Source organism: Grammomys surdaster, unplaced genomic scaffold, assembly GCF_004785775.1.
Source record: "Grammomys surdaster isolate TR1022 unplaced genomic scaffold, NIH_TR_1.0 125606, whole genome shotgun sequence".
In the NCBI taxonomy this organism is placed as follows: domain Eukaryota; kingdom Metazoa; phylum Chordata; class Mammalia; order Rodentia; family Muridae; genus Grammomys; species Grammomys surdaster.
Genome location: NW_021620449.1, coordinates 1,404,678 through 1,429,051, shown reverse-complemented (window position 1 = coordinate 1,429,051; position 24,374 = coordinate 1,404,678). Strand labels below are relative to the sequence as shown.

General features: G+C 46.1%; 1 protein-coding gene across 1 annotated transcript in view; it reads left to right on the top strand.

The window, feature by feature from the left end:
• The first annotated feature begins 20,550 nt into the window (after positions 1 to 20,550).
• The window catches only part of Trank1 (tetratricopeptide repeat and ankyrin repeat containing 1), an 85,458-nt gene continuing 81,634 nt past the window's right edge, over positions 20,551 to 24,374 (top strand). Inside the window, exon 1 of the mRNA XM_028787105.1 lies at positions 20,551 to 20,960. Within this exon, the coding sequence (XP_028642938.1) occupies positions 20,551 to 20,960 (410 nt within the window). The remainder of the gene's footprint in view (positions 20,961 to 24,374) is intronic.

Below are 24,374 nucleotides of genomic sequence, written 5' to 3'. Positions count from 1 at the left end.
TGGGGGAATGGGTGGAGGAGCACCCTCATAGAGGCAAAGGGAGGGGGGATGGAATGGAGGGTTTGTAGAGGGACAACATTTGAAATATAAATAAATAAAAAACACACACACACACACACAGACACACACAGACACACACACACACACACACACAGACACACACACAGACACACACACAGACACACACACACACACACACACACACACACACACACACACACACACACACACACACACACACACGGAGCCCTACCTCTCTGGAAAATAAACGAATGACATCATAGGTCTATAGGCCTGTTGGGAGATTGAGCCCTTTGCGCCCTCTGGTGGTAAAGCTTTCTGCCGGGGCACTGCAGTGTGCGCTCCCGCCACACGGGGGCAGCAGACTACGAACTGGGTCCTCTGGCTGCCAATGTTCCCAAGGCGTCTGGAAAACGTAAAACTTTCTCAGGGGAGTCAGCTCTGGGTGACACATAGCACAGCGGTAGCCGAATGTTCTTATTCTCATCACCTCACACTCTAGTCACCTCTCCACAAGAGCACGCCCGCTCCTTTCACGGTGCGCTGTTTGCATCCTGCCATTTCCCTTACAATCCCACCTTCAGCCGACCCAGCCACTCGGAGCCACCTCAGGTTTTCCGTCCTTGGACACTTGACATCATTATTCCTCATTTCCCGATGAGAATCAGTTCCAAGTTTAATGTAAATTTCTTTCATGTAATATTTATTCCCACCGAATATTATTTCCTCCTACACTTGATTCCCCGGGGCGGGGGGGGGGGGGAGTGATATTTATTGTCATGTATTCTTTTTTAGAATTACCGCTAGTAGTTTTGTGATGTTCATATCCATTACTAATACACTGTTTTTTATTTACTCTGCAAGCATTGTGCTAGCTAAGTGTCAGGGATCTGGGAACATCAATAACCCGAGGCTTTGGGGAGCTAAGCTGCACTCCACAGTCCAGAAGCAAACCATGAAAAGCTGTCTATGCAACAGTGTGAGGGAGAGAAAGGGCAGAGATGCAGAGGCTGCTTGGGCCATAGCAGGTTACCATGGAGACAGGGACACTGGGAATTTGCAAGGCTGAAGAGGATAGGAATGCTTGTAAGTTTGCAAAAATAACAGCGCAGGGGCCTAAGCGATGACTCAGTGGTTTAGACACCTGCAGAGGACTTAGGTTCAATTCCCAGCATCCACAGGGCAGCTCACCATCTCTAACTCCTCTAACTCCAGGACTAAGAGATCCAAAACTCTCTTCTGACATCCATGGGCATGGGGCATGCCCATGGTGCATATTCATCCATCCATGCAGGCAAAGTATTCATTATTCATGGCATATATATATATGAAAAAATAACAGTCCACAAAAACCCGTACATTCCTCTAACTGTAGTGGGGAGTCAGTGAGATCAGAATGGATCAAATGGAGGGACGCCTCCAAGTTTGCTTCAGCTTACCCAGTTGGTCCGGTGTAGATCTTTAGTGTTATTACTGCTAATCAACTTGTTGACCTATCTGGCCAGTCTGTGGCTAGTTCTGACTTAGCGGACACTGCATGGAAATTTTGAATTAGTTAAATGGAAATGTCTTAGTCGGGGTTTCTATTCCTGCACAAAACATCATGATCAAGAAGCAAGCTGGGGAGGAAAGGGTTTATTCAGCTTACACTTCCACACTGCTGTTCATCACCAAAGGAAGTCAGGACTGGAGCTCAAGCAGGTCAGGAAGCAGGAGCTGATGCAAAGGCCATGGAGGGATGTTACTTACTGGCTTGCTTCCCCTGGCTTGCTCAGCTTGCTTTCTTATAAAACCCAAGACAACCAGCCCAGGGATGGCACCTCCCACAATGCTCCCCACCCCGGATTGCTAATTCAGAAAATGCCTTACAGCTGGATCTCATGGAGGCATTTCCTCAAGGGAGGCTCCTTTTTCTCTGATAACTCCAGCTTGTGTCAAGTTGACACACAAAACCAGCTAGTCCAAGGAACTTCCCGGTAATACAATTACGTTTTCTGGAACATATATATATTTCCTTAAGATTATAGAAGGCTGGTGAGATGGCTCAGCAGATAGAGGGGCTTGCTGCCAAGGCTGACCACTTTATGAGTTCTCTCCCTGGAACCCTATGTGAAGGGAGAGCGCTGACTCCCGAGAGCTGTCCTCTGACCTCCACATAGGAACTGTGTGGTTAACATGTACCCATGCACTTCCACATGCACAAAATAAATATATGTAAAAAGACAGATGCTACTAAGAAACCTGAAAAATGAAAAAATTATAATGGAGCTGAAAATTCCAATTAGTGACACGGGTTGCCATTATGATGTAATGGTGTCACACACACACACACACACACACACACACTAAATTAATCAGTAACTCAACTGCTGGATGTGGTGGTGCATGTCTTTAATCTTAGTACTGGGAAGGGAGAAGGCAAAGGTAGACAGATTTCTATGAGTTCAAGGCCAGCTTGGTCTACAAAGTATGTTCCACGACAGCCAGGGCTACATAGTGAGACCTTGTCTAAACAAAACAAACAAAAACAAAAAACAAAACCAAAGTACAGGATAACCATGCTACAGTCCACAGACCCAAAGAAACGATGTAATAGGAAAGGCCCAAGGGAGGATACATGGATCTCACCTCAGAAGGGGAGATAACATAGACACTGGAGGTGGATGGAGAGAGAGAACTGTGTGGGAGAGGGGTGAGGAGGGAAAAGGGGATGGAGATCAGGTTCGGGGAGAGGGTGGAGGGGCCTGGAAGTGAAACCTACAATTGATGGGGGCATTTCTGAGACTAGCTAGAGACCTGGGATGGGGGAGGCTCTGGAGAGTCTATGGGGATGATACTAGCTGAAACTCCTGCCAGCCAGGGATATGGAGACTGAAGAGGCCACCTCCTGTAACCAGGTGGGACTTGTAGTGGAAGGAGGGGGGACAACAACCCACCCACAAAACCTTCAACCCAAAGTTTGTCCTGCCTACAAAATGCACTGGAATAGATAGAGCAGAGAGATTGAAGGAATGGCCAACCAATGACTGGCTCAACTTGAGACCCATCCCAGGTAAGAGAGCCAACCTCTGATACTACGAATGATACTCTGTGCTTGCAGACTGGCGCCTAGCAGCAGAACTGTCTCCTGAGAAGCTTCATGAAGCAGCTGACTGAAACAGATGCAGAGACTCACAGACAAACAGGAGGCGGAGCTCGGGGAGTCTTGAGGGAGAGTGGGGGACAGAACGGAGTGAGCCGGAGGGGTCCAGGACACCACAAGAAGACCTACAGAGTCAAGTACCTGGGCCTGTGGGGGTTCACAGAGACTGAACCACCAACCATAGAGCATGCTTGGGCTGTACCTAGGGCCCCTAACACATCTGTAGGAGATGGGCAGCTTGGACTTCATGTGGGTTCCCTAATAGCTGGACTCTGACTCTGTTGCCTGCCATTGGATCCCCTCTCCCTAATGGGACTGCCTGGTTGGGCCTTAATGGGAAAGGATGCACTTAATCTTGCTGGGACTGGATGTACCCAAGGGGAGGCCCCTCTTCTCTGAGTAGAGGAGGAGGTACAATGGGGGGAGGGATTTGTAAGTGTGGGACTGGGAGGAGAGGAGGGATGGTGCTGTGATTGGGATATAAAGTGAATAAATACATTAATAAAAAACAAACAAAACAAAACAAAAAACCACCCCAACAGAAAAATAAACAAACAAAATGAAACAACCCCCCCAAATCAACCAACCAAAAAAACAACTGCAAAAGAACATAAAGTCATATAGTCGTTCAATGCTGGCATAAACAGGTCTCTCTCTGTGGTGATTACGTGACTGCTCATCTATTCTTGATATTCTACTTTTTGACATTAATTTAGAGTATAATTATACTTTTTAAAGAAAGGTTAGAGCTAGGTGTGGGTGATACATACCCTGATCCTAGCACTCAGGGAGCAGAGGCAGGAGGGTCTCTGTGAGTTCTAGACCAGCCTGGGCTACATAGTGAGACCTTGTCTCAAAAAAAAAAAAAAAAAAGAAAAAGAAAAAAGAAAAGAAAAACAGAAAAACATTACTGTATTGGACTCTCTTGTGTATAATATTATATAGACACATTATATAGAGTGCATATACATGTTCATCATCATAGATACAATTATGTACCATATGTATATATATATATATATATATATATATATATATAATATTTTAGTTCTATAGTAGGCTTTACCATCTAAGTTTGTTTACCACTGGGATGTTTAAACACAGTGGAAATTGCCATATAGCATATATTTCAGAATCTATCCCCAGCATTAGGCAACTCAAAGCTATGTTTCCAAACATGGCCATATTCTGAAGTGCTGAGGTAAGCACTTCAGCAATTCTGCACAGAGGGACATAGTCACCCTGATAGGGGACAGGAAGGACAGCCAAGGACACTATTACATTTTCATTACAAAGATACATTTGTTGCCCATCTAGTAGGAGTCAGAAAGAACACCCTTAATGGTTTGTTTGTTCAGGGTTAACACCCCCAGTCCCTTGGTCCAGATGTCCCTGGAGGAGGACAAGGTTGATGCCAGCAGAAATTAACTTGATTCAGAGTTTCTAGGTATTCCTGAAGCCAAATAGCCAGAGAACAAAGAGTGATTATGAAGATGAAATCCAGACAGTGCATGTCTCAAAGACAGAGGGGCAGGACTGAGGTCCAGAATAGCTGACTGCCTTTGTGTCCCCACAGCCCATGCAATCTGCTTCCTGGAGAAGAGGAGAAGAGACATAAGACAGAGCTCTAGGGTATCACTCTGCTGTCTCTTCAGAGTGTTGTTGTCTGAGTAAAGTATGTGTTCAAGAGTCAGTGCCGGGCCGGAGAGGTAGGCTCCGTGGTTAAGGGTGCTTACTGCTCTCACGGAGGGTGCCAGTTTAATTCCTAGCACAAGGCTTAGATGTGGCACACGTACAGGCATGTGAAATACCAGCTTTAGGGGACCCAACACCCCTGGCCTTCAGAACACTGTCACATGTACATACATGAGTGCATGCACCCCACACACACATTTAAAAATGAAATAAATCTTTTATTTTTTTTTGTTTGCTTGTTTTTCAAGACAGAGTTTCTCTGTGTAGTCCTGGCTGTCCTGGAACTCACTCTGTAGGTCAGACTGGCCTTGAACTCAGAGATCTGCCTGCCTCTGCTTCCCAAGTGCTGAAAGTAAAGGTGTGCACCACCACTGCCCGGCTGTAGATCTTTGAATTAAAAAAATGAGAAAAGGCTGGAGAGATGATGGTTCAGCAGTTAAGATTTTTGTTCTTGTAGAGGATCCGGGTGTGGTTCTCAGCACACACAGGGTAGTTTACAAACGTCTGTAACTACAGTTCTAGGGGGTCAAACACCCTATTCAGGCAGCAGGCACGCATGTGGTGCACTTACATACATGTAGGCAAAACATCCGTACACATAAAATAAAAAATAAGCAAATCTTTAAAAACTATGTTTAAAAACGAAGAAGAAAAAAAGAACAGTTGAGTCTTGCCTCTGTTTATTGGTTTCTGTGACAGGTATTGTGATTAAATTCCAGTTTCATAGGTTTTGTTTGTTTGAGTCAAGGTCTTACTCCATAGCAGTGGTTAACTTAGAACTTACTGTATAGACCAGGCTGCCCTTGAACTCACAGAGATCCACCTTCCATTGCCTCCAGAGTGCTGGATTAAAGATGTGTACCATCAGCTATGTTCATAGTCTTTATGACTGCTCTAACTGCCTCCAGTGTCAGCTAATGACTTGGCTTGGAGACTCCAAAGGCTGTTGAAAACTCCACTGGGGGTTCCATGGCGGAGAACCATGCAGCCACCAGGTGATTTCACTTGGAGGCTTTTGTTCTCCTGACTTCAGCTCTTTCCACAGGTTTCACAAAACATATTGCCATGGGTGACTGCGTTTTATGGTTCAGTTCCTGGACTAAGGCTTGCCTGACCTTTGGTTTAAAAGCACTTTCTATTGCTCTCTGCTTCCCAGGTTATGGCCTGTCTGGCCTCTGACTTAAAGAAAGCTTCTGTTCCTTTCCATCTGGTTTATTTCAGAGTTCCATCTTTAGAATCAGACATAGCTCCTCTTCCTGGTGGCAGCCTCGTGAAGCATGATCTATCAAAACGGTCTGATTAGGCTTGTGACCCTATGAAAAAGAAGCAGTTGTTGGTATGCACTCTGTCTGTGCCTACCCATCTCTGTCTGTCTGTCTGTCTGTCTGTCTGTCTGTCTGTCTGTCTGTCTTCTCTCTCTTCCTCTTAGTTTCTGTCTTCTCTTTGCCTCTCTCTCTCTCTCTCTCTCTCTCTCTCTCTCTCTCTCTCTCTCTCCTTCTTAGTAGAGCAAATGACTTTCATGTCCTGACTGCAAACACAGGGTTAACATAAAGATTGCTGGCATTCTGAGTGTTTTCCTCCCCACTGCTTTCTTGGGCATACACGCTACTTTGCTGTCCAAGGTCAGTGAAAGCTTTGTTGTCTTGCCAGCTCTTGCTGGACCATCAGATGTGTAACTCTCTGATTTTTGTGAGGAAAAGAGAAAAAATCTTTAAAAACAACCCCCACATTGTTGGGCATGGTGCATGCCTTTAATCTCAGCAACGGAGAGGCTCATCACTTTGAGTTCAAGGCCAGTCTGGTCTACAGGGTGAGTTCCAGGACAGCCAGAGCTACACAGAGAAACCCTGTCTCGAAAACCCAACCAACTAAACAAACAAAAAACTACATATGTGTGCGTACCAACATAAGCCATGTATATGTATGTGTATGTGTATGTATATGCATATGTGTATGCGTATGTGTATATGTATGTTCTTCTATGTAGTAATGCTAACTGTACTGGGTCTTTTATTTGTATTTATGCCTTTATTATTACAGAAGGTTTAAAAAATACAGTACTGAGAAAATGCTTTACAAAGCTGGCACCATAGTTAACTTTCTTCAGGCCTGTGTTCACATGCCCCAAATTGTTTTATGTTTATTTTCTTGAAGCAAAAACAACTAGCCACGCCCTAATACTGTCCAGACCAAGCAATGCCTCCTAGTAAACAAGAGGCATCAGAGACTGACCACCTAAGGGGCGTGTACACTTTGAGGAGGATGGCTCCCTTTTTCCATTGCTTTTCCTTAAGAGTTTGCTCCTGTTAGTGTTAGCTTTGTTTTGTGCTCTTCCGGTGGCGGTGGATGGGTGCTGTTTGCTGACACTCTGCAGAGGAGCAACTTTTCACAGAAACCTGAGCAATGTTATTATTTATTTATTTATTTTTGGATATGACTTACAGGACACACATGTATACACATACACACACACACACATACACACACACACACACACACACAGAGAGAGAGAGAGAGAGAGAGAGAGAGAGAGAGAGAGTGCTAGAGAGCACAAGCCAAATGAGACCAGTTAGGACAGATCTCATCCTGGCCATGGCAGTGAGGGACAATTAGGATCAAACAACAGATGGCTAATCGGCAATATCTCCAAAGAACGTTGATCAGAGACAAGTGAGCATAGTGTCAGGCTTAGAGTAAAGACCCACTGGACATGATGATTGTGCCTGCCTGTAAACCCGGCACTTGGGAAGCTAAAGCAAGAGGGTCACATACTTGAGCCAGCCTGGTCTTTATCTCACAGCCAGCACCAAGAGTGGAGTCATTTGTGCCAGCCCTTTCCAGCGGTAACTAGAGCAGACTGGTTTACCTGACACTTAGCTAATATGGCCTAACCTTGGTTCCTACTTTTATTCTGCTTAAGATATCTGCTTAAGATATTTGTCTCGGCCGGGCGGTGGTGGCGCACGACTTTAATCCCAGCACTTGGGAGGCAGAGGCAGGCGGATTTCTGAGTTCGAGGCCAGCCTGGTCTACAGAGTGAGTTCCAGGACAGCCAAGGCTACACAGAGAAACCCTGTCTTGAAAAAACCAAAAAACAAAAAACAAAAACAAACAAACAAACAAACAAATGATATCTGTCTCGGACACAGACATACTTTGAGCATTTTTGTGTGCCCTGGTGTGCAGACCATGTGCAGGATGATTCTTTCAGTAGTAAAAGTCATGGTGAAACCCACCAGGTGCTCAGTGATGGGATTCCATCCTTTGCAGGGCACACACCTTTTGAGAATTACTGTTGATGGTGAAGAATAAAAGGTCAAGAAGGTAGGTATATTGTGATTTATAAAGACACATTTGTACTCCACATCGTAGAGCATTATGGGAAGGTTTGCTCTCACTAGTTTAGCCTAGGTCAGCACATTCCCACTGTTAATGGTTCCTTTGTTCTGAGCTAACCTCCCTCAGAGGTTAGATGTCCCAGGAGGAGTACAAAGGAGATACCAGCAGGAACTAATTTGATTCAATGTTTCAGGATGGAACCCGAGCCCAGACATCCCCAGGATAAGGAAAGAATGGAAGGGGTGATGAGAGAAACACAGATATCCACATCTCAAAAACACGGCTGCCCACTTGACCACAGGGGCAAACTGAAGACTAGATTGACGGGCTGCCTTTGTGGTCCCCGTTCTCCCCGTATAATTGGCTGGCTTGAGAAGCAATGTGACACCAGGGTACAAAGCCATACTCTTCTTGGATTGCCAGCTGTGTGGATAAAGTACAGTTCTAAGATTCAATTCGTGGATCAGAGAGATGGCTCATTTGGTAAAGCACTTGTCGCTCAAACAAGAGGAGTTGAGTTCAGATCCCTAGCACCCACACACATAAGCTGGCATGGTGGTGGGTCTATAATCCTAGTACCAGGGGGCAGAAACAGGAGGGCTCCTGGATGTTTCTGGCTAGCTAGTCTTTCTGAATAGTTGAGTTCAAGACTTACAGATAGACCTTGTCCAAAGATAAGGTGGCAAATAAGAGGATAATACCAATACCAAGTTTTAGCTTCCACATGTGTATGTGTGCCCCTCCCTCCCTCCCTCCCTCCCTCCCTCCCCCCCTCCCAGCCCCCCACCCTCCCCCTCACTCTCTCTCACACACACACACACACACAGACACACACACGATTTAATTCTGTCTCTGCTTTTATGGGCTTCTGTAAGTGACTGGCAGTATGAACCGAATCTGGTTTCAAACCTACAGCACAGTCTCTGTCTGTCAGGCCACAAGGCAGGAAGGACTCAAGTTCACAGAAATACCCTTACATCCAGGCCTTCTGCAGACTGGAAACAAAAAGAGGTTTCCCCAGAGTAGCCTGATCCTCACTGACTCTTGCTAACAACTAAGAGAGTCCACTGGCCACCTCCACCACCCTGCTCCTTTTCCAACCACCAGCCACAACTCCATGGTCCTCTTTCTCTACCTGGTGGCTTCAACTTAGCTAACTCTGACTGCGACAGCCCTGCAGCTGCCTTCCCTCTTTATTTTTATTGTCTGTTCCCCTTGCTCTTCGTTCTCATGCCCAGTTCAGAGCCCTTGGAGGTGGTTTGGTTTAGCACATCACCACAGTGCCTGCTGGGACAGCTTTCATACTAGTGAGACACAGGGAGAATTGGCTAGTCTGTATGCTGGCTGCCCTGAGCTAAGTGTGTGCCCATCCCAGCATATGTAGTTACATCCAGAGTTGGGGGTCCCACGACACAAATCAAGTCTAGTTATCTTGGAAGATACACCTCCACGTAGTTTATTAGCGGGAAGCTAAGGAAGGATAATCTACTGTTTCTTCTAAGACAAGCTTTCCTAACTATGAGTACCCCTGACATTTGGAGCTGGAGAACTTCTGACTGAATGACTGGCCTGAGCCTTGTAGGGTGTTTAACAGCAGCTCTGGCCTCTACCCAGCAGGTACCAGTAACAACCATCCACTCTCCTGCAACACTGAGGCAATAAGCAGTGTCTTCAGACTTTGCTGAATGTCCACTAAGGATACGGGAGGCCCCGTGTTTATCCCATTCTAGGGCAGGCAGTAAGTAGCAGAAGGAGTTTCAAGGGTACCGATGTCTCTGTGAGGGATGGCTGAAAGGCTTGTGCTTTGGATGTGACATGGAGACTCTGTCACTGAGAGACGGTAGATGCTATCATTGAGAGATGATTGGATGAGCGACATTTGACCTCACTGGTGAATTAATCTATTGATGGGTTGCCTTGTTTGATGGTGTTATTGGGAAGTGGGCCTGGTGGACTCAAGTAGGCTACTGGTGCATGCTCTAGATGATATACCCTGTCTCTGGCGCCTTCCTGACTCATTCTCTGCTCCCTGGCTTCCATGAGGAGAACAACTTGTTCTCCCCGCTCTTTGTCTCTGATGCTCTCTCTGCCTCACTGTTGCCTGGAAACAGAGGAGGCAGCTGAATGCAGACTGAGGCGTCGGCAGCTGCGAGTGAGTGAGCGTTGCTTTTCCCCTGTAAATTGTTCCTCTCAGGTGACAAAAAAAAAAAAATCAGACTAAAGCAGACAGAGAGGGGAAGCTCCTGATGGAGGCAGCAGGCTGAGTGAGAGTATTCATGCTTTGGTTTCCTATAGATAACTTTAATTATTCAACATGAGGAATTTGGAATGGTAATAGTCTCTGTGTCATGTGTGGCTGTTCCCTGCAATGGCGGATTCATTTGTTTGTCTTAGGTGAACGTGTCTGAGAACGTGGAATTCTCTGTGCCATTATAGATGCATTTCTGAAAAAGCCATTCCTCATATGTTGAGAATCAGCTGCTAAAGAAGAGAGGCCTGAAAAGACTGAAGTCTGAGGCAGATGGGGGTTTTAATGAGGATGAGGTAACAAGGCAGGATGGTTTCAGCACGCTGAAGGGGAGGAAGGGCTAACTCAGGTAGTGGTAGCCTGTGGCCAGCAAGAATGTGCTTGGCTCTCTAAAAAACTGTTAACATAGGGTCTGGAGAGATGGCTTTGTGGAGGGCCCGGGTTCAAGTTCCAGTACCCACATAGTGGCTATCAACTACCATTACATTCCACAGGATCCAATGACCTCTTCTGGCCACCACAGCTATCAGACATGTACACTGTGCACAGACATATATTCAGACAAAACATTTATATACATATAATAAAAAGAAATACATCTTTTCTTTTAAGACAAGGTTTTTTTCTGTGTAGTCCCTAGTGTCCTGGAACTCACTATGTAGACCAGGCTGGCCTGGAGCTCAGAGATCCGCCTGCCTCTGTCTCCTGTGTGCTGGGACTAAAGGTGTGTACCACCACTGCCCAGCAATAAATCTTTTTTAAAAAGAAAAAGAAGATATTTTAAAAATAGCTCTATTTACATGTCAAACACCAGCTAAGGAAGGTTGAGGGGTCAGTGCAGCATTACATGCTTGCCTGGCTATCTTAAATGACTTTCTTGTCTTACGGAGTTTGGGATGTGTTACAAGACACCTGGAAGGCAAGATGGCTGTAGTCATGTTAAACTGTCCTACAGTGTGTGTGAGCTACACTGTACATATAGCTATGTGCCTTAGGGTTGGACTAAATGATCTCCCTTTCTCCTCCTGTGCCATCAGGATAGATGAGAGCCAGCACTGGCATAGTCAGCATTGTCAGAGTGTTGACATGCGATGAGAAGACAGGCTCTGCTGAAGTGAAACACAGGATTTAGTGCTCACTTCAGCAGCACTCATACTAAAATTTGTGTGAAAACCAAAATTTATGTTAGCGCAGAATTTATGTTCCCTGTTGTACAGACCCACCCATCTCTAAGCATATAAAACATAAAAGGCCCACAACAATCTCCTGTGAAATTGTTCTTCAGTCTGAGAAGCCAGAATTGCCTGAGTGCAAGAAACACAGCCAAACCTGTTGTTCTGTTTGCATTTACCTTTTCCCAAGCTCAGCTCTCTGACCACTGGCACACAGCAAACTCCTTAACCTTCCATTCCTCTAGGATTCTTTTCTATAAAGTGAGGCTAGTTTATACCCTTGGTTGAGGGTGATTTCAAAAACATAACATGGATAATCATAGGCATTTAAAGTATTGTCAAGTTTACAGGAGAGGTGAATGTACATTAAACCACTTCCTCCTGTGCATGGCATCATGCAAGCTCTTCCTTTTAAATGTAGTTAGCTGATTTTATGTGTGTACAGTCATGCATTGCCTGACAGTAGGGCATGTTCTAAGACATACACTTTTAGGCAATTTTGTCATTGTGATAACATCATGGAATGGGTGTATACCAACCTAGGTGGTGTAGATCTCTTGACATAATCAAGACATGTGCTTATCGTGAGATGTTTGAGATCTGCCACTACTGTACAGCATACTCTTTAACAGTAAACCTTTTTGTTTTTGGAGAAAGGAGGATGCCATAAAATTATGATAAAATATGGAAACATAACATTCCAATAACATTTATTAAACATCATATATATAAACACATAAAATTTTATATATCTAATATATATAAAGCCATATCTAATATATATATACAAAGTTTTATGTATATATAATATATATGTAGAGTGTTATATATGATGCATAACCATATTGCTGTACTTTGGCATGATTGACAGTATGGGCTTGTTTACATAATTATCACAGACGTGTGAACAGTGACTAACACTACAACATATATACTGTCACTAGGTGATTAGAACTCTGTAGCACCATTATAAACGTGTGGAATCATTACTGCAGATGCAGATTGCGGTTGGCTGAAATAAACACCGTGACATGGTGTCTGACAGAACATGCTCTATGATCTCAATCATGTACCTAAGTGTCTTTCTTTGTGCTTGGTGAACCATCTGGGCACATGGGCTTGGGTCTGCCATCTTCACCTGCTGTTGTAGTTGGTATAGCTCAATTATTACATGTTTTCATTGTTTCTGACAATGTTTTTGACCTGCATATATTCCTAAGATTGTCTGCCTATCTTCAGTCTGCCAAGGTTACTAGATAAGTCATTGAGTGCTTCTAAGTGAGCGGGGCTTTCTATTCTTTAACCATGTATAAGTGAAAAACAGAAGGCTGTGTGGGCAAGATGTGGTCACAAGATATTATGTAGTAGCAGGTGAGTCACAGGCTCAGGAAGGAGGCCTGTGGACCTGGCTGAGTCATTTCATTGCATTTCCAAATTCGTTATTTTTGTGTGTTTCTGAGTGGGGGAACATGGGTGTGGGTTACATGTGTGTCTGTATGTGTTTAGGTGTTCAAGGGAGTGTGTGCATGTGCTGGTGGAGACCAGAGGTTGACACTGGGCATCTTCCTCTCCACTCTAATTTTTGAGACAGGGTTTCTCACTGAACCTGGAGCTTGCCCATTTGGGTAGGCTTGGTGGCCAGCGAGTTCCAGTGACTTGGCTATTCTCTGCCTCCTTGGCACTGGGATTTATAAGTATGCCTTGTCATGCCCAACTGGGGATTTAAACTCAAGACAGCATGCTTACATGGCCAGTACCTTACCAACTGGGCCATCTCCAAAGACTCCAAATGCACGTTCTTTCAACCTGTTCAGTCTGTCTGCAGTGGGTGGTAGGAGCAAGGCTGAGCACAGTCAGTGAGGAAGAGCTCTGGAACAACAGTGTCTCTTCTGTGGTCTAGAGGATTTTTCTATGACAGGATTCAGATGCTCTGCCCTGCCTCTGCACAGCGTGAGCAGAGCCCTCTGACCAATAGGACCCTCTGCTCTGAGCAGAAGGAGACACCCATCTGCTGTTAGAGAATCTGACCCTCAGGGTTCTGTCTCTGTCCTCCCAAATACTATCTCCAGTCTTCCACAAAGCTCCTGCAGTTTGATAGCTATAGCCATCACCATCCTGTCAACCTTCCAATAATGTTTCAGGCTTCTCAGCCGTGTGAGTAACACCGGCAGCTGCCCTGATGAGTCAACCCTTGTTTTTGTCTCTGCAATCTAAGGCCCAAAAGAGAGATGCTTGATGTCATAGCTTCGCTGGGCTCAGGTGTAGGTGTGTGTGGTGGGCAGGAGCGACATGACGGAGCACACACTCCAGCAAAGACGGATCTTTCAACCACCGAGGCACAATAACAGAATGAACGTAGATATTGGCACCTCTCCCTCTCCACGCCTCATTAGAACTATATAAAGGCATTTTTAAAAAATTATGTGTGTATTTATGTGTATGTGTGTTTATGTGCGGTGTGTGCGCATGCATTTTTCATGTGTGTGTTTGGGGGGGTGCACAAGCTTGTGTGTTTTTGTGAGTGTGGAGGCCAGTGGTTATTCTTGGGTATGGCCTCCTCAAGAGCCTCTCATCTTGTTTTATGCATCATAGATTCTTACTGGGACCTGGGGGTCATGATGAGCCTAGGCTGGGTGGCCAGTGAGCCTGAGGAACCCACCTGTCTGGAACTATAAATGTATCTCATCATGCCAGGCTTTTTATGTGGGTGTTGGGGCTTGAATTTAGGCCCTCAGGCATAGTACTTTATCAACTGAGATATCTTCCTATCTCCCCTGCTTGCTCCTTCCCCCTATCCCCCACCCCCTTTTTTGAGACAGGTTCTTGGAGAGTCAGGCTGATCTCAAACTAACTTAAATTCCTTCGCTTCCCGCCCCTGCCTCCTAAATGCTGGGATTGTAAGTGGACACCACCATTCCTAGTTAGAATTTTTTCACGTGCGTGGGGTATGCATGTATGTGTTATGTGTGTGCATGCGTGTGTGTATGCATGTGAGTGAGTGTTTGGCACGTGTGTGCATGCATGCACATGTGGAGGACAGAGGTTGGTATATGGTGTCTCCTCCACTGCCCTGCACCTTGTATATTGAGGCAGTCTCTCACTGAATCTAGAGCTTATCAATGAAGCTAGTCTAAAAAGCAAGACTGACTTAAGGTAGACTTAGCTCTAAGGATGCTGTCTACACTGGCACTGGGATGACAGCCAGGCTTTTGCTCTGCACTGGTGGATGCTGGGGATTTGTACTCTAGCTCACCCTTGCACACTGAGTGTTTACCTCCCTGCCCCCTCCTATTTTTTCAGCCCTCAGTAAAGGAATTATTCCTAAGGATGTGGAGAGAGGGAGACGGAGATGGCAAAGGCTGTGTTTTAGAAAGCTGTTATAGGAAAGAGAATGACAATCAGCAAGCAGGCAGCGGGAAGGTTTGGAGGCTAGGGCTAGCTCATTTTACAGGTTTGAGGGTAAGGGCTAGCCCATTTTACAGACAGCAGGGAGGTTTGAGGGCTAGGACTAGTCCATTTTACACAATGGAATCATACAGGGCTAAAGAATCATGGGTACCAGATATTTCTGATTGCCAATTATCTTTAGATCCATCATTCTTAAGACAACAATGATAACAAAAACAATAAAACCTCTCTTCTTTTGTGTGTATACACATGTGTGTGGTGAGCATGCACGTGGAGGGCAGAGGCCAATCTTGGGTGTTGGAGTGATGTTCTTCAGGTCTCACCCCCCACCTGTTTAACATCAGAGTCTCTCACTGGTCTGGAACTTACAGCATAGGCTAGGTTGGCAGGTCGGTGAGCCTCAGGTATCTGTCTGTCTCTGTCCTGAACATTGGGATTATCTGTGTACACTCCTATACTGAGCTTTGAAAACACGGATTCTGGGCACTGAATCCAGACCTTGTGTACACAGCAAGGACTCTATGGACAGGATGGTTTCTGCAGGCATGAAATATTTTCATTATGGAAAAATTAAGAAAAGTACCCGGAAGTGAAAAGTGATTCTTCCTGACCCTCAGCCGATGTCTGAAACTGCAGGTATTCTGGAAACCACCCACACACAGACTTAATGGGTTTTTTTGTTGTAACTCCTACACTTGTTTGTCGCACACTGTGACTGTAACACTGGTGGTCTCCTGGTGTGACTACAGCAATAGATTGAATTTCCTTTTCCTTCTTCACAACTGCAACCACAGAAGATGGTTCTGTCAATTTTAACAACTCTGACATTGCTTTCTCTTCCTCGTCTTAGGTGAAGGATTTATTTAGATTTCCATTTAAAGGGAACATTCTATGGCTTTGCTTTGACAGCCCTCCCCTTGTGCTTTGGGCTATGATTAAGGGTAATGAAGGCTCCTTGAGCACAGGCATTGAGGGCCTTGAGAGTCAGTCTGATAACCAGGAAGGACGGGTAGTGAGTACAGTGTGGACAAAGAGATGATTCATGCTCGGGCTGGTTGGAACAGGATGGTCCAAGATTTCATCATGCTGAACGGTGCCCAATTTAAAACTTACAAAGTTTAGCTCTGAAATTTTCCATTTAACATTTTTATGGTTGGTTGTGGGTGACTGAATCAATGGCAGGCCAAACCGTGGCTAAGGAGAAGGCGCCTACTAGCCAATGACACTCATGGCGCCATTGTCACCCAGTTCTGACCCAGGCTTGCATCAGCTGACATTGTCTCACCGATTCTGATTCAGGCTTGTAATTTCAAACGTTCGTTCATTGGGGGAGCACATGTGGCAGTCAGAGGACAGCTTGTCAGTTGCTTCTCTCTGTCCACCGTGTGAGATAAGGACAGAATTTGTGTTGTTTGGCTTGTCAGCAGCTGTCTCACTTGCTGAGCCACTTGGAAGTTCGGCTTGAGTATTTTAAATAAAATACTTGACACAGTGTAACTACTATTTCATTGCTTCTAAAGAAAAAGGCACATTTATGACAGAAAAGCTTCTTTAAAATATCACCAGAGGGGCAAGAGAGGTGGCTCAGTGGTTAAGAGCACACATATCAGGAGGCTCACAATCAACTGTAACTTCAGTTCTAGGAGGATCTGACGCCTCCAGCCTCCATGGGTACCTGAACATATACACAGACACAGACAGACACAATTAAAAATAATAAAAGTAAATCTTTAAAAAACTCAATTAAAAAATCATCATAATGGGTTGTTATACATAACCCAACTAACAATAATTCCTTAATTTGTAGAAAGAAAATCACTGTGTTCAGTTACTTTGACTGTGTTAAGATTTACTTTTACAATCAGTTTGTTAGACTCAAGACTCCAGGGTAATGTGAGGCATTTTGTTATGTACGCCATTTAACTCTCTTATACTCTATTTGAGTCACCCCTACATCCTCTCACTCTTTCTCTCCATATCTCTCTCCCTCCCTCTTTGTGGAATCAGATCTCTCCTTCCATCCTGTGTTTACCAGGGATTGAACTCAACTCATCAGGCTTGGCTGCAAGCACCTTTACCCATTGAGCCATCTCACTGGCCTCTTGGTTTTTTTTTGTTTTTGTTTTTGCTTTTTTTTTTAACTTGAGAGAGAGTGAGAAATGTCCTTTTATGTATCCCATAGATAGATCCTTGCTAAGGACAATTTTGTTCAATATATAAAGTAAAATGTTAGAGTTACAGAGAAAATTACTGTTATAGTCATCAAACCATTAAAGTGGTTTGTTTGTTTGTTTTGCAGTACAACAATCGTCTCCTTTTAGATCTCACTTTACTTTTGAAATGAGGTCTGCTTGACCAGGCTGGTCTTAAACCTGTCAGCTCACGTGACCCTCATGCCAGGTAACTGTCATGCTGTTATAACCTGTCAGCTCACGTGGCCCTCGTGCCAGGTAACTGTCATGCTGTTATAACCTGTCAGCTCATGTGGCCCTCGTGCCAGGTAACTGTCATGCTGTTATAACCTGTCAGCTCACGTGACCCTCATGCCAGGTAACTCTCATGCTGTTATAACCTGTCAGCTCATGTGGCCCTCATGCCAGGTAACTGTCACACTGTTATAACCTGTCAGCTCACGTGGCCCTCGTGCCAGGTAACTGTCATGCTGTTATGCTACCCACTTGACTATACTTAAGTCCATTCATCTCTGTTGATTTTCACCGTTTGGAAATACTTTTAAAAACTAAAATACACTTTTCAACTATGGTAGAGGCTTGCATGGTTCCAAAGTTAAAACTATATTAAATACGGTATTTGTAAGGAAGCCTTTTTTGCCCCTGTCCTCAATACTCCACTGCTCTTTAAAAGTAGCCATGCATGACAGCTTTTTGGATTTCTTGACATTGTTTCTTTCAGACAGACAGATAAATAAATATCCAGTTCTTTATCTTGCTCCAAAAGTATCATCCTGGGGCTGCTGAGAAGGCTTAGTGGTTAAGAATGCGTACTGCTCTTGCAGAGTTCAGCTCCGAGCACCCCCGTTGATTAGCTTACAATCTATCCGGCTGTAACTCCTGCTCCAGGGATCTGATGTCCTCTCTTCTAGCTTCTGTGAGCATCTGTACTCAAGTGCACATACCCACCTCCTATTAAAAAATACATTTTCAAATGATATCATTCAAAAGTGGCGTACTATACATTTTTGCCACTTTATATTTCCTGGTTGCGAGCCTAGAGGGTTGCATGGACGGAGATGCCCTTCACTCCTGAGTATAGCTTCATAGCATCCTAAAGTACAAATGTCTCACAGTTTATCCACTGTGTCCTCTGTTGATGGACATCTGCTCCCTAGTCGTCCTCACAGGCCACAGACATGGGTAGAGAGGCCATAGGAAGCATAATGACACAAAGCACACAAACATAAAGATGATCCTGACAACAGAGTATGCAGGAGAAGAGAGAACGGCCATCAGTTTCTAGAGGGAGGTAAGGAAAGCCATGCAGTCATGAGAATGGAATGCCAGTACAGTAATGCTCACTGTGTAAAGAGTTCTTGGAAAAGTAAAAGTCTGATATAAGAAATAGTCATTAAGATGAACTGAAAAATAAAGTTGAAGATACTGCTTACAAACTACAGAGTAGAGACAGGCAGATCTCTTTGAGTTCAAAGCCAGCTATCTATCTATCCATCCATCCATCCATCCATCCATCCATCTATCTATCTATGAGTTCCGGCTAGTCTAGGCTACATAGTGAGACCCTGTCTCACACAGACAAACAGACAGACAGACAAGAGCAGAAAAAAACAAAAATGTCAACTAGGACAATGGTGATTTGGAAATTAAGGAACTATGTCATAGAGGCAATTCTGGAAGTCCAATATCTGAATGATAGGGCTATTCAAGAAGAGAAAATACCAAATACAGAGAAGAATAAACAACAAGTTAATTAGGGAGTTTGACTGCTAAGAATGAAGTGATACACCCAGTGGGCTGTGGAATGGACAATTGGGCCCACATCTCTGCCAAGCATTGTATAACTTCACAACATGGAAGAGAAAAAGACATTTCTTTTGGTTTCTAGATTAAAGAAAAACAAGCAATAAAAGAGGTCAGGTATTGAATGTTTCTAGCAGTTTCAACAATTCTAGAAGCTAGAAGTCACTGGAGTAAATGATTTCTGATCCTGAATTTTATACCCAGATAAACTAGAACACCAAACATAAAGGTCTTTTGGTAAGCAGTCTCAAAATATTTACTGGATAGGGATAGTCTATAAAACTAGGAAGAAATATTCCAAGTAGCAACCAAACACATTTGCAGACATAAACATGTACCAATACTTCATTTTGATAAAAGTTGAAGTAATTTTGAAAAGGGAGATCTACTTATGTGATGATTTTGAAGAGTATAACCTGTATTAGAGGGGAATGCTGTGGAAATGGACGGAAAAGCACAGATGCACATTTTACTCTTGTACTGCCTCCACAATCTCTTGCCTTGCTCTGACGTAGGAAACCCACTAGGCCTTTTGGAAGTGGAAATGATGAGGCTGAATATGGGGTGGTGGTGGCGGCGGTGGTGGCGGTGGTGGTGGCGGTGGTGGGTGGTGGTGTACCAAACATGTTAGAACCTGAGAAGGACTTATAAAGTCCCTTTGAAATGAAAGATCTAGCAATATCTGGGGACAGCAAGCTTCTCAAATTTTACTTCATGATAAAATGTCTTGGGAGGCTTTAAAAATACTCTCGAGATATATCCCATAACAAATCAGAATGAAAGGCAGGCACCAGAGTTTTAAAAATACCTCCGGAATGGGCTATTATTGGAGTTCAGGGTTTGTGTGAACAATGTGCTCGGGACCCAAGGTTAACACTGAGGAGTCTAACGGCCCAGCCATAGGCATCCATTGGGTGCCACCAAAGGACTTTGAGGGGGAATGGCGCCTCACATCTGGGGGTTGGGGGTTGAAATGAGAGAAGGCCTGAAGGAGGCTGCTGGTCAGGGCTGACTGGTTCCGACTGCACTGGAGGAGCTGGGCAGGACCGCGGTGTTCCTGGACCTCGGCCCCTCCGCCTCCCCCGCTCTTGTTTTCCGCTCCTCGACGCGCCCTGGGCGCTGGCCCAGGAGGCCCATGAGCCACCAGGAGGCAGCGTGCCAGCAGTCGCGCCCTCTGATTGGGTCGAGGCCCCTGTAGGGTGGGAACGTGACTCCTGTCCCCTCAGTCGCGAGGACCACCCGGTGGGGGGCGAGTGCGCCTCCTGGTTCCGGAGAGCTTCGGAGCCACCTCGCAGCCGCACCCTCACGACTTCGCGGCCCTTCTGCCAGGCGCCTGGACGGCTCCCGCCCGCGTGACAGGAACTCCGCATGACGGAGGCGACGAGCGTCGCGCAGCTCGGAGCTTCGCTGCCCCGTCCGCTCCCGACCTCCGGGGACGGCGCGTCGGGCGCGCGGTGAGTGCGACGTCGGCGTCTGAGGGGACGACGCGGGCAGCCCGAGGGGAGCGCGCCGCCGCGAGCTCGCCGAGCGATGGCTTCCACGACCGCGGGCCGCCGCTGGCCTCCGAGGAGACGCAGCTCGAGACGGGGCCCCACGCCGCGGTCCCGCGCGCCCGGCGCGAAGCTTTCGGCCCCGGAGGCCGGGCCGCCACGCCGCGGGCCTCTCCCGCGCAGCGGTGCGGGACGCGACCCTCTCCTCGGAGCCAAGGCGACACCTTCCTCTCCCGCCGCGCGGCGATATGTGACGGCCCTCGGGCCGCCGCAGCCGCGCGGGAGCACCGACCCGGCCTGCGCTGCGCTCCCGCAGCCGGTCCCGCACGAGCCGCGGGAAGCAGCTTTCCGCCTTGCCCCGGCCTCGGAACGCGGGGCCTCCGTGTCACCTGCGCGCATCCCGAGGAGGCGGCGGCGGGTCCCGGCCATGTGGGACCCGCGCGCGGCAAGGTGCGTAGCCGGTGTGTGTGGGGTGCCTGGGGCTTTGCGGGCGGCGAGACCCTGAGGCCCCGCGGGGTCGTCCGCCCTCCCCCCCTACCGCGGCCTGGCGCGGGAAGGCGCGCACGGCGACACGGCCTGGGCGGCGCGGCCCAGCGGAGCTTTCCCTTCGGGGACCCCCCCCCCCCACTCCCCACTCCCTGGAGGGGGCTCCGGGCCACACCGCGGCGGACGCGCCTCGCGGCACAGCCTGGCTCGAGGTTTGCGGAGCGGCGCAGGGATGGCGGCGCGGGCTCGGCGGGGAGCGCGGGGCGCGGGCTGCCCCCTAGAGGGGGAGGCCTCTGTCCTCCATCCCTGCGGCCTCCGTGGCCCACCCTCCGCCGCCGACCCGAGTCGCGGGGCGGTTTGCGCAGGAGCGCGGGCTCAGCCTGCTGCTCGGCCCTGCTCTGCCCCGCTCACCCTCAGCCCCAGACCCGCACTCTCGTCCTCGCGGGCTCTGCGCACTTGTAACCCGCCGCGGTGGACTGGCGGGCCCGCTGGGGGGGACTCTGCTCCCTGCTGGGGGCGTTTCTCAGAGGCAAGCGAGAGAGAGGCTGCCTAGGGACAGTTCTTAGGGAGAGGTACAACTTAAAAAAAAGAAAAAGAAAAAGAAAAATTTAAAAAGAAGGAAGAAGGGGGCTGTGAGCTCTGCAGCCTGGGGACTCACTTCAGCTCAGGGAGCGCTGTCGTAATCACCGCTTCTTTAGCTAGAGAGGATGAGCTGAAACCCAGAGGCCCTGCTTCCCTTACCACCTCCCGGATTTATCTCCAGCTACCCAGTGTTCAGCATTCCCGTGCCAGGCATCCTTTTGATTCTGAGGGAAGGTTATTACCCTGTTGGCATCGACAACCTCTTTGGTGCTTTCTAGAAAGTACCTTTTTGTAGAGGGATCAGGAAAATTTAACTGTTTTTCTACCAGGGCTGTTTTGTAGGATTGCAGGGCGCATTCTTTCTTTCGTATCTAAAAAAAAAAAAAAAAAATTGTTTAAGAAAATCTATACAAAATAATGGATTTCATGACGACATGAATAATACTGTACTTTACACATACTTGCCTCTCCCTTGGTTGTCTCTGCTCCCTTCAAACTGTCCCCTGTATTTCACATCATTCAAAGTCAGAAATCTAGATTCTACATATGAGAAAATAGTTTACTTCAGTATTTCGTGACATTTTTTTAGTGTACACGGTGGGCTTAAGAGTTTTTCATATAAATACGTCATTGTGTTTTGCTTATATTCCCTCCCCCCTCGCACCTCCCACCCACCAAAATGCGCCTTCATGTTCACACTGTCTCCTCCCTCTGTCCCTCCCTCCCCCCCCCCTCCCCCCCCCCCCTCTCTCTCTCTCTCTCTCTCTCTCTCTCTGTCTCCCTCTGTTTGAATTTTAGATTGTACATGTGAGAAGAAATAAGATCTGCCTTTCTGAGTCTGGCTAATTTTGTTTTACTTGATGATCCCAAGTTCCATTCCTTTTCACGCAAATGATGTAGTTTGATTCTTTAAGCACGAGTAAAAATCAATTGTATATATATACCACGTTTTCTTTGTCCCCATGGTGAGTGTCAAGGCTGACTCTATATCTTTAACATTGTGAATACTGCAGCAATACATATGAACGTGCAAGTGTCTCTGTGGTTTTCTGACTTTGGCTCCTTCAGGTAAATACCATCGAGTGTCTGGATCATATGGTAGCTCTCCTTTTAGTCTCTCGAGAGACGTCTACACTGATTGCTGCAATGACTGCACCACCAGTTTACAGGGATACTGCTAGCATTTTAAGGGTTCCTCTAATGCCACCCATATCCTTTCCAGTTCTTGTTGTCAAGTATTTTCCTGAAGATACACATTCTGACTGAAATGAGAGTGAAATGGGATACCAATGTAATTTTAATATGCATTTTCCTGATGTTTTAAAAATGTTGAATGCATTCAACACATTTATTGAGTATTTGTACTTTTGAAGTTTTGGGAGCTAGAGAGATGACTTAGGGGCTACTGCCTGCTTCCTGCTCTAGCAGAGGACCTGGAGTGGGTTCCCTGACTCACCTGGTGGCTCACAATGTCTGTAATTCCATTTTATGGGCTTCTGGCGCCCTCTTCTGGCCTTCTTGGGCACTGATCACAATGCAGTACAATTCATATATACGCAGTCAAAACACTCAAAAAATAATAATGACTGTTTTTAATTTTGGACTTCTTTACTGATTTCTAGATATTAATTTCTTGTCATATTTGTATAGTTAAAGAATATTCTCTCCCATTCCGTAGGTTGTCTTTTCACGCGGCTGGTTGTTAGCTTTGCTGTGCAGATGCATTTCAATTTCTTGCAATCCTAGTTGTCAATTAATGCAATGATATCCTTAGCTATTGGAGCCCTTTTCAGAGAGTCCTTCAGAGTGTCGGGGCTTATGTTAACCTGTTAGTGGTCTATTTTGAGTTGATTTTCTTTAACAGACCGAGAGAGGGAGATATAGTTTCATGGGTCTACATGTGAATATGCAGTTTCCCCAGCACCATTTGTGGAGCCTTTGTCTCCAATGTAGATTTTGACGTGTTTGCCAGGAACTAGGTGGCTACAACTGTGTATGCTGATTTGTGAGCCCTCTGTTCTAATGAGTTGGTCTGTCTGTCTGTCTGTTTCTGGGCAGTACCATATTGTTTTTGTTACAATGGCTCTGTAATATAATTTAGGCCCAGACATTGTGATTATACTTATGCCATTGTTCACTCTGCTAACAATTACTCTGTCTATTCAGGGTCTTTTGTGCTTCCATATAAACCTTTGGATTTTTTTTTTCTGTGAAGTATGTTGGGATTTTGATTAGGAGTGCATTGAATCCATAGATTGTTTTCGGTACTACAGCAATATTCACTGTTCTGCCAATCTATGATTGTGGGAGGTCTTTCCATTTTCTAGTATTTTCTTCAGTATTTTGAAGTTTTCATTATAAAGATCTTTTACTCCTTGGTTAAGTTTATTCTTAAGTATTTTATTTTATAGTTTTGAAGCATTGTGAATGAATTTACCTCCAGCCCCCAACCCAGTTTCTTTCTTTGCAAGTTCTCTATTGTTATGTAGAAAAGCTACTGAGTTTTTATGTTGGTTTTGTATCCTGTGTTGCTGAGAATATTCATCAGGTATGAGTCTTCAGGTGTAGTTTTTAAAATATAAGATGATGCTGTTTACAAACAGGAATATTATGATTCTTCCTTTCCCATTTGTAACACCCCCCTCCCCCTCCCTCCCTCCCTCCCTCCCTCTCTCTCTCCCTCCCTCCCTCCCTCCCCTTTCCTCCTCCTCCTCCTCCTCCTCCTCCTCCTCCTCCTCCTCCTCCTCCTCCTCCTTTTCCTCCTCCTCCTCCTCCTCCTCCTCCTCCTCCTCCTTC